The following is a 16,388-nucleotide window of genomic DNA, read 5'->3' on the forward strand; positions in this document are numbered from 1 at the left end:
CTTACAGCCGAATTAAGGACAGGCACAAAACTTGAAATAAACCATAGGAATAACAGTAGTCCTTTAAGAGGATGAAGCAGAAGCCAATTAAAAGACAGAAAATCCTTCTGTTAAATTCTAGCAGATCTAGAGGCACTGAGTATTGCATTTTGCAAAGTTATTACCTGAGAGTATTTAGTACGTATTGTCTTTTGAAATCCATTGTAAATGTAAATTGCTCCAGAGTCTTGGTTTTCCAGTGGAGCACCGATTACAACATCATTAAAGCCATCTAAATCAATATCTGCAAGTGCTGTGATTGCTGATCCAAAGCGAGCATTTTCTGATCCCTGTGGACCTTCCATGAGTTCTTCTCTGTCCAAAATTCCCTTTAGAAAAGGAAAAAGAAGAAAAAATAAAAACACAGCTATCATTGCACCAGATTACATATAAGAACAGTACCCATGTGCATTTTTTTTCTTTTTGTTTTCCAGTACATTCTCCCTGAACAGCTCAACTCTGAATTCCTTCTCCATTGTATTGCCCATTCAGTTTGCATTATGTCTCAGGGTCTTGGCAAGCACCACACAGCAAAATTAAAGCACGCTATGCAAAGCACTAACAGCAAATATAACCATATGTATGAAGCTTAAATGCTCTCACTGTCCTCATCTGACTGTTCTGAAGTTTCACAATACATTGAAAAATACAGTTTCCAGTTTTAGATTACCAGCTTTTATGCAGAGGGAATGGAAATTATGTAACTGGACATAATTCTTTGAAACAGAAATGGAATTTCCTAACTAACTAATGCAAAAAACATGTGTCCAAATACTAAACTCCTGACCCCTCCACTGCCAATGAAGGAAGAAAGTTTGGAGATCTTTGTAGTTAAATAATCACATTTACACTAGCTTAAATTCAATTGTCTGGCAAATAATATTCTCATCTTGAACCTCAGTTGTCATGCTGTGCTTAAAATCTTAGAAATACCTGAGAAGTTATTTATTAAAAATTACTAGAAAAGTATTGTTTGTACAACATTGACAAGTTGTACAAATCCAGGTTATTTGAAATAATTCTTTCCTTATTCTTAGTTTTTAAATGATTTTAAGCCTAACACTTGACAAAGACTAAATGTTGTAAGGATTGTCTTCCAGTGTATACAGCTTTCAAAAAATGAAAAAATAATCCTTCATTTTTCTTTTCTTCATATTTTGTTTCTAACACCACAGTCAAGACCAATGTCAGCTGCCAGCAGTACCACTTCCAGCACCTCTATCTATGTTGTTGATCCAGGATGATATGACTGTGAGCTGCCACTGAAGAAGATGGTCCTTCCTCACTATTTATAATTTACCTAGTAAAAAGGCCATGGTCTGTTTTCGCTGATAGACAGCAGTATTAATTTACTTTGCATAGCCAGACATTCAATGATTGACTGAGACACTGATCAAAAGTGCCAGAGGCTTCAGGACTGTTAATACAGTTATTCTGAAAATACCTACTACAGGTCTGAATAAAAACCACAGTCAACCATCAGACAAATAAAGTAGCTTCACTGAACAAAGGAGATAACATGAGCAACACCTGCCATCCAGCGTGGAAGTCTATGAAACAATGCAGAAAACCAGCAGAAAAACACTGTTAGGTGCTGAATAGGTTTGCCAAAAATGAAATGGCAAACAATTAATTAGCAATATCCTCAAGCTAAGTTTTTCAGATGAATGGTCAGCCTTGAGTTATATTTGTGTACAGTGCCTAAAACCAGGACCTGGGAGCTGGCTAGAGCAGCAGGCCCCAGTCACGAATAATGCCTAACTACTAACTTGCTTATTGACTTCATTTTACTCTTTTCCAACTGGCTTATTCTCAGATTACATGCACAAGCAGTTCTGGGGAAAGTTTGCAGCTGCTCCTGAAAAGCAGAATGGGTGAGATTGCACTGGGAAGGGCTCCATCTCTGGTCCTCTAACCAGACAGGCTTGGCACCATTTAAGCCTTCCATTATGCCACACCACAGGAGAAGAACATGCACTCACAGTATTTCTAAAATTTAGAAAAAAACTTACACGAAATGGCAACTTTGAGGCCCTGAAAAGGCCTAGGGCCAAAGCCTTTTTAGCTTGCACGTGGACCGTCTGCTTTGAAAGAATCTCATTCTAAGCAATGCTGGCTTGAATAAGTCTGCTGTGTTACCTGGTTGCTGGGCTAGGGATTGCCCCTCTGATCACTCTGTTTTGACAGAATGGACACTACTACAAAGTACTGGTTTTGTTTGGACCACTTTTTTTTTCTTTGGTAGAACTGCAGTCCAAGGAACAACGGTAAATCCCTCCAGCTGAAAATATCAGCAAGTATCTTGGATGAAGAGGCAGAAAGCTGATTCTAGCTCTGCTACAGTGCCATTCTTACCTTTGTGATGGAAAACATATATACTCTCCCTTCCTCTTTCTTCAGGTCATTCATAAACATTGGTGCACCCACTAACAGAACATCTGTCACAGAATCCTTGTTAACGTCCACTGAACATACCACACTTCCAAAGTAGGAGCCAATCTGAAATGAGTAGTAATAGAATTGTGTTTATATGTAGATTTTGTAAAGCATAATGTTTTTGTACCTGTCTCAGAAACTTACACCCAGAAATTGTCCATTACTAATGAATGAAACTGAATTGGAATGAAATTAACATATAACACACTCTAGTGTTTGAAGAATCATATCATAGTGTTTGAAGAATCAATGTGTCCATTGTTTCTGTCCAGTACTTGCTGCTATGGCTTTATCATTTGGTAATAAGAATGCAGAGAATAAGCTGTATGAGGTATAAGTTTTTTATATTAAACTGTGCACATGGAACTACCCAAACTTTCATTTATTCTCAGAACTGTCCTACAAACAAAACCAAAACAATCTAAACTCAATACTCTTTTCCAAACTGAGAAAAGGAGAATGAACACCATAATCTCTCTTTTGATGTCATTTATGTCACAACATTTTAGGCAGAGTGGAGCTCACTGAGTCAGTTATAATTGTTGACAGAATGATGCATTAAACAGCTTTGTACATTATCTTTTACCACTACTGGATGATGTCCTAAAATACTGCTTAAGAGTTACAGTTAACCTCAGTGAAATAGTCTAGTGGCAGAGAAAAGTTCAAGTGGATTCTAAATCAATAGCAAGAAAGAGGAATTTTCAGAATAAATGCATTGCAACTTACTGCTGTATCAATAAAAACAGATGTCTGCAAAAATATACATACCTGCTCGCCTCTCTGAGACTGCACAATTACAATATTACCATTGCTGTCGACATCATAAACCACGACTCTGCCTGTGTAGTTGGATCTTGGTGCACCAGCAACAAAATAGACAGAGCTCTGAGTTGAGAGAACATCTACAGCATAACCTAGGGAGAGAAGCCAATGTTTAATGTGTGAGAGACTATTAACTACAACTCATCAATTAGTTACCCATAAAGGCACAGAGGATGAGTTAATCTGCTACACTGGTTGCACTGAATGATGGTTCAGACAGAAACTTAAGCCATCACATATGCATAATATCCACAATAGTCATCTGGAGAGAATGACACACAGATAAAATAGAAGCAGGTTTGCAGAATAGCATGGACAACAGTTCAGCCTATTCAGAAAATGTAGACTACAAAAATGTCATATCACAGGAAAAGAAGTGCAAAGAGTACCCTTTGAATAAAGAAATAATGAGAAAAATGAGATGAATATTTGGGCCAGCCTTCAAACTGGGAAGGAACATCTAGATTCTGCAAAGCTTGCAGTGTGTTTTCCCACAGCTCACCAAACCATAGCCCAGTGTGCTGGCTGAATACAACAAGCTGGGTTAACAGCTTGACAGCTGAAGGGCTTAGGTTGATTGAACTTCTTTGAACATTTTAATCCTCATTCCCATTATTCTAACATTATTTGCTCTCAGGAAACATCCTTTAATACCTGCAAATATTTTAAACATGTATGGGCACTATAAAGCTAGCATTACTGCATATTTCACATTTCTGTGGTTTAATCACAGCATATGTATTTTAACAGATGAAAACAAAATCAGGCTTTATAAAGACTTTAGTTTAAACTCAGTAACAAAATCCCAGTGCCTCAGCCAAATATGTGGGTCTTTAGGAAGGTGCTGGACAATGTAAGGAGCATAGCCTAAAAGGATTATGCCTTGGTCATTACATATACCAGTCTCATTCAGATCTGTGTTCAGTCACTGTTTTTCTACAGAAAGAACATCTTTGGAGGTTAGAAGTTCAACAAGCAACAACAAAACAAGATTTTATTCTGCAAGATAGGGCCACTCATTCCTAACAAATACCCTATAGAGCCATTTGAAGTGAGAGGGTGCAATGCAGAATGGGGCCAATCTAGCAAGCTGTGAGGTGCCAGCAGCCCTTTAGGCTCTCTAGAACTGGTGAGAGAGAGCTGGTACGGAGAGCTCTTAGTGGAGGACAGAAGGAGGTGGAAAGGAAATGAAGGGACAGAAAAGGCAACAATATTGCTGCAAAAAGATTAAGGCAAATACTACTACAAGTGTCTTCTGGAGAAGTGCTGAAAGGAAATTACCTGACCTTTCACAAATTATTCTAGAAAATGAAAGAATAGAAAGTCTGAAGAGGTCACACATGCAAAAGCACTACTGCTCATTAGGTTAGGCTAGGTTTAGATCTATTCATTGTGTTGGATGCAAGCAATGCTAAGCCATAGGGTAAGAGTATGTTAACTGCAAAAATAGCATCTACTTAAATAACTTCAAGGATAAGAAAATCATAGGGGTGTAACATGGTAGTATTATTCGGGGATGAATCACCAGAGCAGGCAGAAAAAAATCTCAATGAACTGAGATGACAAACTGAGTGGCTTTATGGGGGTCACAGAAACGCACATCAGAAAATATACAGGGTTTATAAATAAGACCTCTGTTAAATGACAGCAATATTCTTAAAACTATTAACTGAAATGGAAAAAGCAAGGAAAAGAGCAAGAAAAGATTAAATGATAGCCAGACTTCTTCTTCTCATCCGCATGTAACTGGGGAAGCACATACAAATATTAAAATAGAAGGTATCAGTATGATACACTAAAACCTTTTTCAAATCCCATGGCTTCTTTTGTCCCTGTCCGAAAGCCTGAATATCTTTTTCAGCTTACCACATTGATATGAGTAGAAATTTAAAAACACATTAAAGATTTCATTCAATGAACCATTGACCAGTAAATAAAATCTTTTTGGATGGAAAATTCTTTTCACATTCTCAGATGATTTAACAGGAGTCTGGCTGGATCAGAATTTCCAAAGTTCTTTAATATCTTAATAAAGGTTTGTTACATCTTCAAATTTGCATTTCAACCCCTTACCTAGATAAGAGCTATGATTTCTGTCCTGTAGAATTTTCTCGAACACATGGCTTGGAAAGGTGGTGATTCTGTCCGAAGACTCCTGAACTACTGTTCCGCTCCAGTCATAGGCCCCAACAGCACCTAGCAGCAGAACATCCTTAAAAAAAATAAAAATCAACATTTTAGAATTACCTACTTCAGAAAAAAATGTGAGCAAAACTGAAGTTACCGTACATAATCTCCTGCATCACTGTGTTTAAGGCAGCGATGTGCAGTCAAATAACTGCCAGCAGTTGACTGGAGCTGCTTATAGTTAGCACCCGCATGCAAGACTTTACTGCCCCATTAAGGGGGATTATCACTCCTCTACTGCAAGAGGATAAGTGATGGCTTTGGCTTTCAAGACACTGCAATACAAGGTAAAATAGGCTTATTTAAACACCGATAATTTCCTCGGTCTGTCCATCCAGAGGTTTGCCTTGCCAATTCCATGCTTTTATGCGCTCATGATTCTCAAAACACTGAGGATCAGACAAACAAAACTCTAAGAAAAAGCTAAAGCCTCCTTTTAGCCAACAAAAGTGCCAATGACAGCACACAAAAGCTGATTTACTGTGGTATAAGGAAGCGTCACTGAGAGAAGAGTTAAATAAAAAATCTAAATTAATATGGCTTATTATATAGACTATTTAACATAGAAATACTTCATCTTAGACTCGTACACATAAACACAGTTTAGTTTATTCACACTGTTAAAGTTCTCTGCTGAACTGAGATACTGTTATAGAAAACTGCAGTAAAAATGTTTCTGAAAAAAATCCCCAAATCCTTAATTTATTGCCATTTCCTAGCATCAGGTGCTTGGTAAATTAAAACTTCAATTCATGCAAATACTTAGGATTTTTAAACAATTACTTCATTCACCTTTAAGGGCCATGACAAAGAAATAACCTTCCTGTATTTTTAGTTGAAAGTTGCTTGAACCACACTTGAATTTTACAAAGAGTATCCATTTGGTCAAGATAAAGATAAATTAGTTAGCAACAGAAATACATCTGATTTATTATTCTTTATAATTTCTAAGTGAAATATGCTTTAAACAAGTATTAACTTTACAAATATTAGAAGAATTCAGACTTGACTTACCTATATCTTGAAATAGATATAAGACTACATAGAAATACACAAACTTTACAATATGGTATCAATTCTTTTGAGTTATTCAACTACAAAGTATTAACTTCGAGCAATTGAATTTTTCACGTTACGTGAACTCAGAAATCATGGAAATAATTGGATTAACAAGGCTCAAAATCATTAGCTAAAATCTATTTATCAACTTCACATATTGATTTATATATTTCATTTTAGAGATATACAAAATTTATTAGAATTAATTTCTATGGTGTTCAAATAAAAAGAAGATTATAAGCTAGTATCCTCCTGCTTGAAAAAAAATCTTTAAAATGATCATTCAGTTTTATTAGTCTTTTCTTGTTGCAATTCTAAGCATTTATGTCTAGTAATTACCTCTATTTGTGTCATTAAATGCTCTAATTCACATACCTTTTTTTTTGAGTAAGATGCACTGAAGCCCACCTGTGACATTTCCATTTGGAATGTATCGCCTTGATCTGTACCTGATAAAGAAAGTATTCACATATGGTTAACCCTATAGAATCACATATGAGATCCAATATTGCCGCTGCTGAGTGTAGCTACATATGAACCATATATTTTTTTTCCAAACCTACCAATTCTGCTGAAACATTTCCAACATTTACAAACAATGGAAATCTGAGAACTAATAAACTGTAGAATATTTGGAGGATTTGATGGTAAATTGGGAAGATGGAGCTATAAAGCTCCGCCCCCCCCCCCAAAAAAAAAGCTTTAGTAACTGTACAGTCATAACTTTCAAATCAATGTTTGTTATCATATAGGACCTATAAAACTGTTTTAATTGTCAGGAAAAATCCTGTGATATGCAGGATTTTTTCCAAAGCCAGATGGACGGGACTCAAGTAACAGGAATTCAATGGAAGTATAAAAAAACCCAGGAGAGGGACCTGGTTAGCAGCCTGGGTCTGGTAATGAATAGATGGAAATGAAATAGAAGGGAAGAGTTCATCCTGAGCACAGGAAGGTTGCAGACACAAAAAGCCCCTTAGGGAGGGCAGAAGGCAGATCATAAGCTTCCGAAACATGGTCTACATTTGACTTTGAAAACCTGGCTTTTCGGGGACAAAGTGCCTCTGAGCCACCGCTACAGAGCCTCACTCCAAGTAGTAGCAGTGCATGGAGGACTGTGGCTGCTAAGTATAGAGCCTGGTAGATACCACATGGATGACAGTAGTGTAGCCTTTCAGCTCTGTAACCAGTAACCTAATCTTGTGTTTTGCTTTGTAAATTCACACTTAGCATCAACAGAGAAACATAAGTGAATCTGACAATCATAAAATTATCTTTACTGTTCCAGTGGTAACAGCTCCGAATACATTTGGATGCATATGGACAAGCCTTCAGTGGATGCCAGAAGCCCAGGACTTGATTGAAATTCTCAGCAGCTTGGTAATATATCCCACAAACAGCAAAAACTAACTTGAAACTGAGGCTTACTGGGTCTGGAATAGCTAGGGGAACACCTATGCAAACCAGAGCCCTCCTGGGGAGCGGGGAGCAGAGAGCAGCCTGCAGCTGCAGCTGCCCTTTGATTTCACCGAACAACACAAAGGTGAAGCCAAATAAAATCTTTAGTTCATCAGCTGGGAGAATATGACCTAATTTTCCAGATATATTATTTTACCTTCTATACTAAAAATGCGCTCTCCAAGTGTTCCTGCTTCTTCCAGTAGTGCAGCCTCAGATGACACATTGAAGAAATATTTGTCTGTTGGATGACTAGCAATTCCTTTGATTTCTTTAATTAAGTTTTTAGTATCAAGTTCATTCCTGATTAAGTACCCCAAAACCTTGGATAAAAAAGAACAAAATAAGAGTGAAGAAAATTACAGTGTTACTCCATTTCCTTCAGTATTATTTGAGAAAATAGTCTACATAAATAAAAAAAAATTGCCTTCATTCATATTACTGAATTGCTTATCAGATGTATATTGTTTATATTGCTTATTTTCCTATACAAGGAACCATTTAGACAGGGAAATACAGAAACCAAGACAAAGGAGAAAACCCCTGAAATTACTCAGGTAATACTGGTTTTAATTATTCAGCCATTTAAAGACAGCAATATTTCACTAGTTGATAAAGATTAATTTTAACTAGTTTCAGTCACACCAGTGTAACAATGCATGCATTATATATACATCTTATATATAGATTATGAACTTTTATACCTACACAACAAAATGATCTTTCAAAAATTGCAATAATATTTGTAATTATAATATTACTTACAGCAATGCCAAATCTGGTTATATTGTCTTCATTGCATTTACCTATCACAGTTTTCAAGTTGGAGCCATCGTGTGATTCACCGTCTGTCACAACCACCATTACTTTTGTGGCTGTTGGACGTCCTCCCGATTCAGGTGAGAAGGCAAACTGTCTGTTAAAAAACCTTGGAGTTATCACATGTCGATTTGTGTGGATGGGATCTGGTATATATACTGTAATGAATATGTCCACCGCTGCCTTAAAACAAGGTACATCTATAGTGCTTTTTATGTGGAAATTAGCAATCTGCAATGAGATTTTCCATTATGCTCCTGATGGTGTCTTCTCAAAGCACTGCTCAAAAAGTCACCGGAAATTTAATCAAGAAAGCAGAAAAAAAGAATCCCACTGGATAGTATTTCTGATAGAAATGTACATCCCAAGGAAAACATTTTTTTTTTTTGGTAGTACAAGTTTATAAATCAGAAAGGGTTTTTGCAAGAACTATTAATGATATGTGGTTTTGTATCTTTCTTAAAAGCTTGCCCATGGTGTCTGATGCATTGCCACATTTAGACATCTGTGACAGTCCAAACAATTCTGTTGGGTACCAGAAGTACTTTAGTGTAGCACTTAACCCAATAGTTAAAGACATGCTTCTCAGCCAGTATAGTTCACATGCCCCTATACCCTTCTCCATGAGGCAATATAAATGCACGCTGTCTGACAATGGCAACCTCCTCAGAGGCTCTAAGGACGTGCACTCCTAGTAGGAATGAAACTCAAGTTGTGCCCGTTGTCTTGTAAGTTGTAAGGTAGGTTAGAGTAGGTGCAGAGTAATCAATATGTTTTACCTTGCATTATCAATGGCTTTGAATGTATTAGTTAGATCTCCTCCCTTCTGATAGGTTCCCTCCATTGCTTTAACAACCTCGGCCTTTGTTTGATAGGTATTCAAGTTGAACACTACACGGGGATCATTAGCATACTGAATTAAACCCACCTACACAATAAAGAAATTATGTTAGATTAGCATGCATTACAATAGTTACATAGAATCGTAATACTTATTTGTCAGGTTGGAGTAAAAGATCTGCAGATGCATATGGGGTTATAATTTTCCTTCAACACATATAGAACACATTCATATTAACACATTTGGAAAGCAAAAAGAACTAAAATACTCTTGCACCTTATATCACTTATTATGGACTACAATATGTTAATGAAAACAATCTGAAATAATAGGCATTAAATGCTTGTTTGGTTACTTCCGGAAGAGCTGATGGATAGCAATAATTTATGGAGCTCTGGGAAATATAAGAAAATAGTAAAAATTCTACAAAGATGACAGCACCTCAATCTGATCTTTTCTAAGGAAATCCTAAAGGTTAGTTATTTGACAGCACTGCAAACCCTATTTATTTTTAATACAGATGAAGCTAAAGACGTACGTTAAGATGCACATTTAGTATGAAAGTAAAAAAGAGCAAGAGATGCCAAAGGTGAGGTTCAGAATGGACTGAGCAGAAAGCCTAGCTTTTAAGCACCTCACTTCCAAAGTCGCCCAAGGAAGAAGGCAGCCTTTGGGAGAGAGTTTTCCAGTGCCCCAGTCTTTGTTCCCAGAACTGTTTATGGAAAATGGACAACTGTAAAGATAGAGAATGTTTTAAAAAACATCAATAAAATTCTCCTTACCATCACCAAATTAGAAGCAAAAAAGAACTCAATGATCAGACAGTAACTAAGCAGGAAAACCTATTTTGAAGATGCAGGAGTTGTAAAGTAAGAAAAGCCCATAAAAAATCTGTTCTAGTTTTATCACAAGCCACAGACTACATTTTAATTACTTTTACACCTAATGCATGAAAGAGTTCTGATGCCACTAGATATAACCTAAACTTCTATTTCAGTTGGTTTATGTTTTGATTTTTAAAACACTAGTCCCTTTTGAAATAGGTTAGTGGTGAGACAAAAACCCTGATACTGAAAGACAACTGCATGACTTTGGGGGTGGTATTATAGTTATGCTAAAACACACTTTGTTTCCTTTAAAATTGCTAATAAGCCCATTGCCTCAACTTACCTGGGTTTTGTTAAGGCCTATGTCTAAGCCTTGTACAAACTTTTTCAAAAATGCACGCACTGCATCCCAGGGATAAATGCTGTTTGATTCATCACAAACCACCACAACATCTATGACAGAGGAGCATTCTAAAACAAAAATAAAAACTGGGGATTAAATGCACATTCAGTCTCAATATATGTACAATTCTTTGGCTAAATCCAGAGGTGCATATTCAGGTCTCACATAGGCAACACCTCAGATCAGGAAGGTTTTGCCAGAATAAGTATTCAATAGAATAGAGGCACATGAAGATTTTGAGTCTGCACTGCCTCTGGATTCAGAGGAATGAGTCCATATTCATATCAGCATTGGGTCATGATTTGTCAGTCCATATAAGTGAATCACAGAACTTGGCTTTTTGCACATTAATTTCTTTAAAATACACCAAAATAAGAGACCCTGACACAATGTATCTTGATTTTGTTTGATAGGTTTTCTTTCATTGACTCTGTTTTGCACATGTTGCCTTACTTTGAACAGCAGGAGAAAAGCTTCTTAGGATCTGGAAACTTGGACTGATTTCAGAACAGACTCCTGTTGCATAGTATTGGCTTCCACACTGCTGTGCCCACGAGGGACCACAAGCCTTTAAAAATAACAACAAAAAAGAAACTATGAAAATAACAAATATTTGTCCCACCATATACATATGCAAAGGCACAATAAAGAGGACTACAGGCATAGAGGAATAGAGATGCCCTCTTGGGTTATCAGGCCAAATCCCTTGCAATCTCATTGACAGTGTAATCCCTTTCATAGAAAATTCTTCTAATGAGAAATTCTATACATGATCATGCTAGTGCCTCCTCCTGCAAGCTAACCCCTCCAGACTATGCACACCTAGAACATCTAGGCAGAGTGACTTGATCTGCAAGGAAACTATCCTGCTTTAAGCCACCTGCTCTACAAACTAAAGGTTTAAAACTAGAGCTGCGCATGGCCTGTAAACTCGCAGAGAAGTACTTCCATTAACCAGGAGATGGCATCAGAGTCATGGGCATGCACATCGCTGTGAACACAGCAAGAAGCCCTCCTTGCTGTACCTGTCATTATTACAAAGAGCGGGACAAGATTGAAGTTTGTGACCAGTGCTCACACACATGCACGTTTATTAATCTTAGAAACCTTGTTCCCAAGGGAAATTTACCTTGCCAAAATATTTACAAGTTAAAATTCATTATCTCCAGTGAGGGTGCATCCTCACAGCATTTGCTGTCCTATTTAGGCGCAGCTAAGAGTAGTTTGGTCCTGACCTCGCATATCCCTTGCCTATGTGTTTTATTGCTTTCCTGGGTAGATAACCTTGCCTCTCTGCTGAAAATGATCTCTCTGAAAAGAAATGTTTTCAGCTGGATCAACCAGCTGGTTGCATGACAGTCACACTTCTGCTGTTAGAAGTATTTTTACAGAAGTACCTAGATAAAAATACAGATACCGAGCCAGTCTTTTGTCATGAGGATATTGTGAGTGGGAGGTGCGGGGAACAGGAATATTCTTTTAAAAAGAAAATCATACTAGGAACTCAAGGAAAAAACATAACCTCTGCATAACCTCTGCCCAACAGTTCTGAAATAAATTATAACTTCATTAAATGTACTTCCTTATTGCCCTATTCAGTCTTGAGAGCCTGGAAAACAGAAAATGCACCATCTCCATTTAGGAAGAGAAGAGAGAGTGAATGGCACTATTACCCTTTTCTCAAGAATATTGAAAAAAGGAAATTAAAGGAATAAGTAAATGGAAAATGAACTAAATCGCATAACGGTTTACCAGTGGTAGACCACATCAAACTATCCTAATGTATTTTACAAGATGGCAGATTTTCTAGGCAAGGGAAGAACAAGTATATCTGTGTTATCTGATCTTGAGATGAGTGGTATTTTTAGCTGCTACATGGGGCATGATTAGTTTTAGTGGAAAAAAAGGACATTTACAGAGGTGAGAAGTACAAAATAAATCTTCCGTGTTGGTATCCATGAAGCTGGAGGAGAGTTACTAGTCTTCAAAGTTCTTTTAAGATCAATCTCATTTGCCCATTTTCTAGTTTTCTTCTGTATTAGTGGCAACTCAAAACTGTGATGTTAATCTTGGACTGAAAAATAGAAATGTTCTAATAAACTTTGCTGATCTTTACTTAGGAAAAAAAAAGGAAAAGCTCTAATGTTCCAGCATTGTTCAAGTCACAAATTTAAGATGCAACATTAATGCAGGGGAAGATCACATATCAAGAAATTATCAACTTGAAAAGTGGAATATTAGAGATAAGCACAGACTTGCCCATAAAGATTAGTATTAAGAAACATGGACATAAACTGGGACCTCATTGAGTGGAAGAGAAAGGAGCAGATGGATCAAGCCCTTGTTGATTGCAGGGTGACCACAAGCATACAGCCAGCCTGGAAAGCAAATATGGCTTAAAGATATGTGACAAGAATCATTTGCAGTTGAGACAGAAAAATAGCATATACACTATATAGTACCCTGGAAAGACTTGTGGGATACAACATAGATCTGATCCTTCACATCTGAGACAGGCATTTTTTAAAATGCGCATTTCAGCCAAAACCTTCCATGTTTGTTCAGCAAAGTGAAGGACAAAGGAGAGCAATTTGGGGGTGTTGAATACAGAAGGGACACGTGCAGAGAAATGGGAGCTGTTTCAAGTAAAGGCACAGCACTGTCCCAAGAACAAACACACAGAAACTTAGGTCAGATATCTGGAAAAATGTTGTTAACCACCAGTGAACTTCTTAAGTCCCTTTCCAAAAGAATTAATTAAGCATGCCCAGAAAAACCTAATAAGCATGTGTAAATGACTGCCCTGTACTTCGGATACCTGTAGGAAAGAATTACATGGCATCAAACAGCTGAAGCAGCAGGACTTAGGAGCTGCAGCACAGACATGCCAGGTTGAGTCATGGTCCAGCCAAGCATCCCAGGGATGCAGCACAGACTGATGCAAGTGGATGGAGGCTCAGAGTGAAGCAGCCACAGGAAGGAGGACTAATGTGAGATGGGAGGAGGAAGCCTTGAGCATAACACATCACACAGTGGCCAGCTGGCAGAGATGGCATCTGGGAGCAAAGCCCTGGCTGGCAGCAGCTTGCAATTACGACTGGACAGTCTTTTCTTGTTGTCCAATTCTTACCACAACTAAATTACGTGGGTTTCAATATTTCAGGTAAGCACCTGTCTCCAGTACCCCATTTTCCTTATGTCAAAAAGAACTCTTGTTGCCAAAGATGAGCTAACTGTTCATTTCTCAGCATACAGCTTCTGTTGTTCTTTGTTACTTTATGCAATTTAAGAAGAGTCAATCAATAACATAAGGACTAGGAAATTTATTTTATCTGAATGACATTCAAGTATTATTAGAAAATACAATTTTTTTTCCACGAGATGTTTTAAATCACTATGATTACTGATACTGATTAAAAGCAGATATGCATGGGACAGCATTAACAGTAATCAAGGATATCCAAGAGACAGGATAGGATTTTTGTAATCAGTATTTTCTCAAGCCAGCAATCAAGAGGAGCTCTGTTGTTCTATTTTGAAGTTATAATTACTTTACTAACTCTAAAAGAGATGCTGAAAAGGTTGGAATTAGACCTAATTTTAAGGACTTCAGTAAACTGGGCTATGTAGTAATGAAGATAACAACCATTCAAATACTTCTGTGATTCCTAAGAAGATAATCAGAAAAATACAAAGCTTAAAGTCATCCTCAGAGTTCTTTTGTCTGTAGTTTATTATTTCACTTCCGTACTGCACACGCCTACAATGTATGAATCAAACTGGAATACATCTACATTATAACAGTTTTCATGCTTATAGTTAAGATAGTAAAAAAGCATATTATAGAGGTGTTAACTTCCTTTCAATTACGAAATACATTTTACAAGCTCCAAGGAGATTGGGCTGCAGGATATACACACAGAAAATGGATCTTCCTCCAGCTCACTAAACAAACAAAGCATATTGCAGATCCACAGGACTAGAAATCCTAACATCTCAGGAGGGCAGTCACAGGACCTTACTGTCTTTTGAAAGCACCATCAGAACTCCACAAGACTGCCTTAAAGAGGTCCATGGTGGAAACATTCTTGTCTACGTTGTCTGACTAAATTCCAGAATCTTTAATGATTTGCCCCTTCAATAGGATATTTAGACAAATGGCAAAGGAGAGAATTTGTAATTTTCCTGATTTTATATCCTAGGTAATAACAGAGGGATGGAATATTTGAAAATATGCAAAATATGTATTATCTATGCTGCACAGTAAAATACATTCAATTTGGGCTTATAAAAAAATGCAGAGAATTCTATTTTCACGTCTCCCTGATACGTACCAAAAATCCTCCTGTTTTTGAGTTCTGTATCAGAGTCAATCCAAGGTTCATGTCTTCCTTTATCTCAGTCACATTTGGAATATTTATTAAAGCTGAAATGAAAAGAGATCTAGTAATGACAGAATAGTAAATAAGATGCAGAAGCAATTTTCTAAGTTAGAATTCCTTTTTGAAAGTTTGATTTCTCAGAACCTAAAATGCCTTTTCCAAATGGCTGCACACAGTTCTGAGACAAAAGAAATGAAAGCTAATCTTTGTCAATAAATTTGCTAACCATTAACCATACACATGAATTAAGTATGGCCATTTAGAGTACCTGCCCTCAAGAGAGCTGAAAGCAAAAGTGAGAAGAAAAGGTCTACCTATTGAGTATTTTTAGCTGGCTGAGTAGCTGCAGCCGAGCAGCTATTGTTACATTCCTCAGGACACCAGACTCCTCTGATCTGGCACCAGGCTTTAGAAAAAAACTGGAAGGAGCAGTGGAAGATAGAAATGTTCTGCATCATAAATAAGCATAAAATAGGCATCTTGGCACACTCCGCTGCCCCATATTTTCACTATATCCAAAAGTTAATTCCATTTTATACTCAGTCTGCAAACACACAGAGGCAGAAAAGTCTTCATATAACGTATATTCAGTAAGTGTTATTCAAAATGAGAATGTAACAAGTGTTAAGCTATGTTAAGAGCTTGGTAGCCTCCTCCAGCCACTCTAGTCCAGGACCCTCCTGCCTGGCCATGGGAACCCAGCCCAGTGCCCGGAGACCCAGAGCCTCTGCACAGGTTGAGGGACGGAGCATCAGTAGTGAAGCTGAGCACATATCCGAGACACACACAGAGACACAGACACACAAGGAAGACCCTGATGGGCTGGTATCACAGATGTCGTAGAGAAGGTGATGTCTTCAGCTGCACCCACATACGGGCATGGTCCTCCTGGACTGGCCAAGACAGAAGATCATCAGTGAAAGTGCACACACACATACAGCACTCTGCGTTCACAAGCACATGCACATTCATTGATCGCCCAAGTACCAGCATGGCCTCTCTGTCTGCCCTACATCTCCTCTGTTCACTAGCTGGTCCACTTTGGTGCTTGTGCAGGCATGCATACACTTGTCCCTCATGCAATCCCCACAGTGCACCAGCAAGGACCAGAT

The 16,388-nt window shown here is 37.7% G+C and overlaps 1 protein-coding gene across 2 annotated transcripts in view; it reads right to left on the minus strand.

The window, feature by feature from the left end:
• The window catches only part of ITGA2 (integrin subunit alpha 2), a 69,402-nt gene that overhangs the window by 26,236 nt on the left and 26,778 nt on the right, over nt 1–16,388 (minus strand). For both annotated transcript variants that reach the window (XM_069880496.1, XM_069880495.1), the window contains 11 exons: nt 15,229–15,320; nt 11,348–11,462; nt 10,835–10,962; nt 9,603–9,751; nt 8,770–8,920; nt 8,162–8,327; nt 6,922–6,995; nt 5,374–5,512; nt 3,247–3,392; nt 2,395–2,538; nt 165–368 (listed from right to left, as the gene is read on the minus strand). In XM_069880496.1, the coding sequence (XP_069736597.1) occupies nt 165–368; nt 2,395–2,538; nt 3,247–3,392; nt 5,374–5,512; nt 6,922–6,995; nt 8,162–8,327; nt 8,770–8,920; nt 9,603–9,751; nt 10,835–10,962; nt 11,348–11,462; nt 15,229–15,320 (1,508 nt within the window). The remainder of the gene's footprint in view (nt 1–164; nt 369–2,394; nt 2,539–3,246; nt 3,393–5,373; nt 5,513–6,921; nt 6,996–8,161; nt 8,328–8,769; nt 8,921–9,602; nt 9,752–10,834; nt 10,963–11,347; nt 11,463–15,228; nt 15,321–16,388) is intronic.

This window comes from Phaenicophaeus curvirostris, chromosome Z, assembly GCF_032191515.1.
Source record: "Phaenicophaeus curvirostris isolate KB17595 chromosome Z, BPBGC_Pcur_1.0, whole genome shotgun sequence".
In the NCBI taxonomy this organism is placed as follows: domain Eukaryota; kingdom Metazoa; phylum Chordata; class Aves; order Cuculiformes; family Cuculidae; genus Phaenicophaeus; species Phaenicophaeus curvirostris.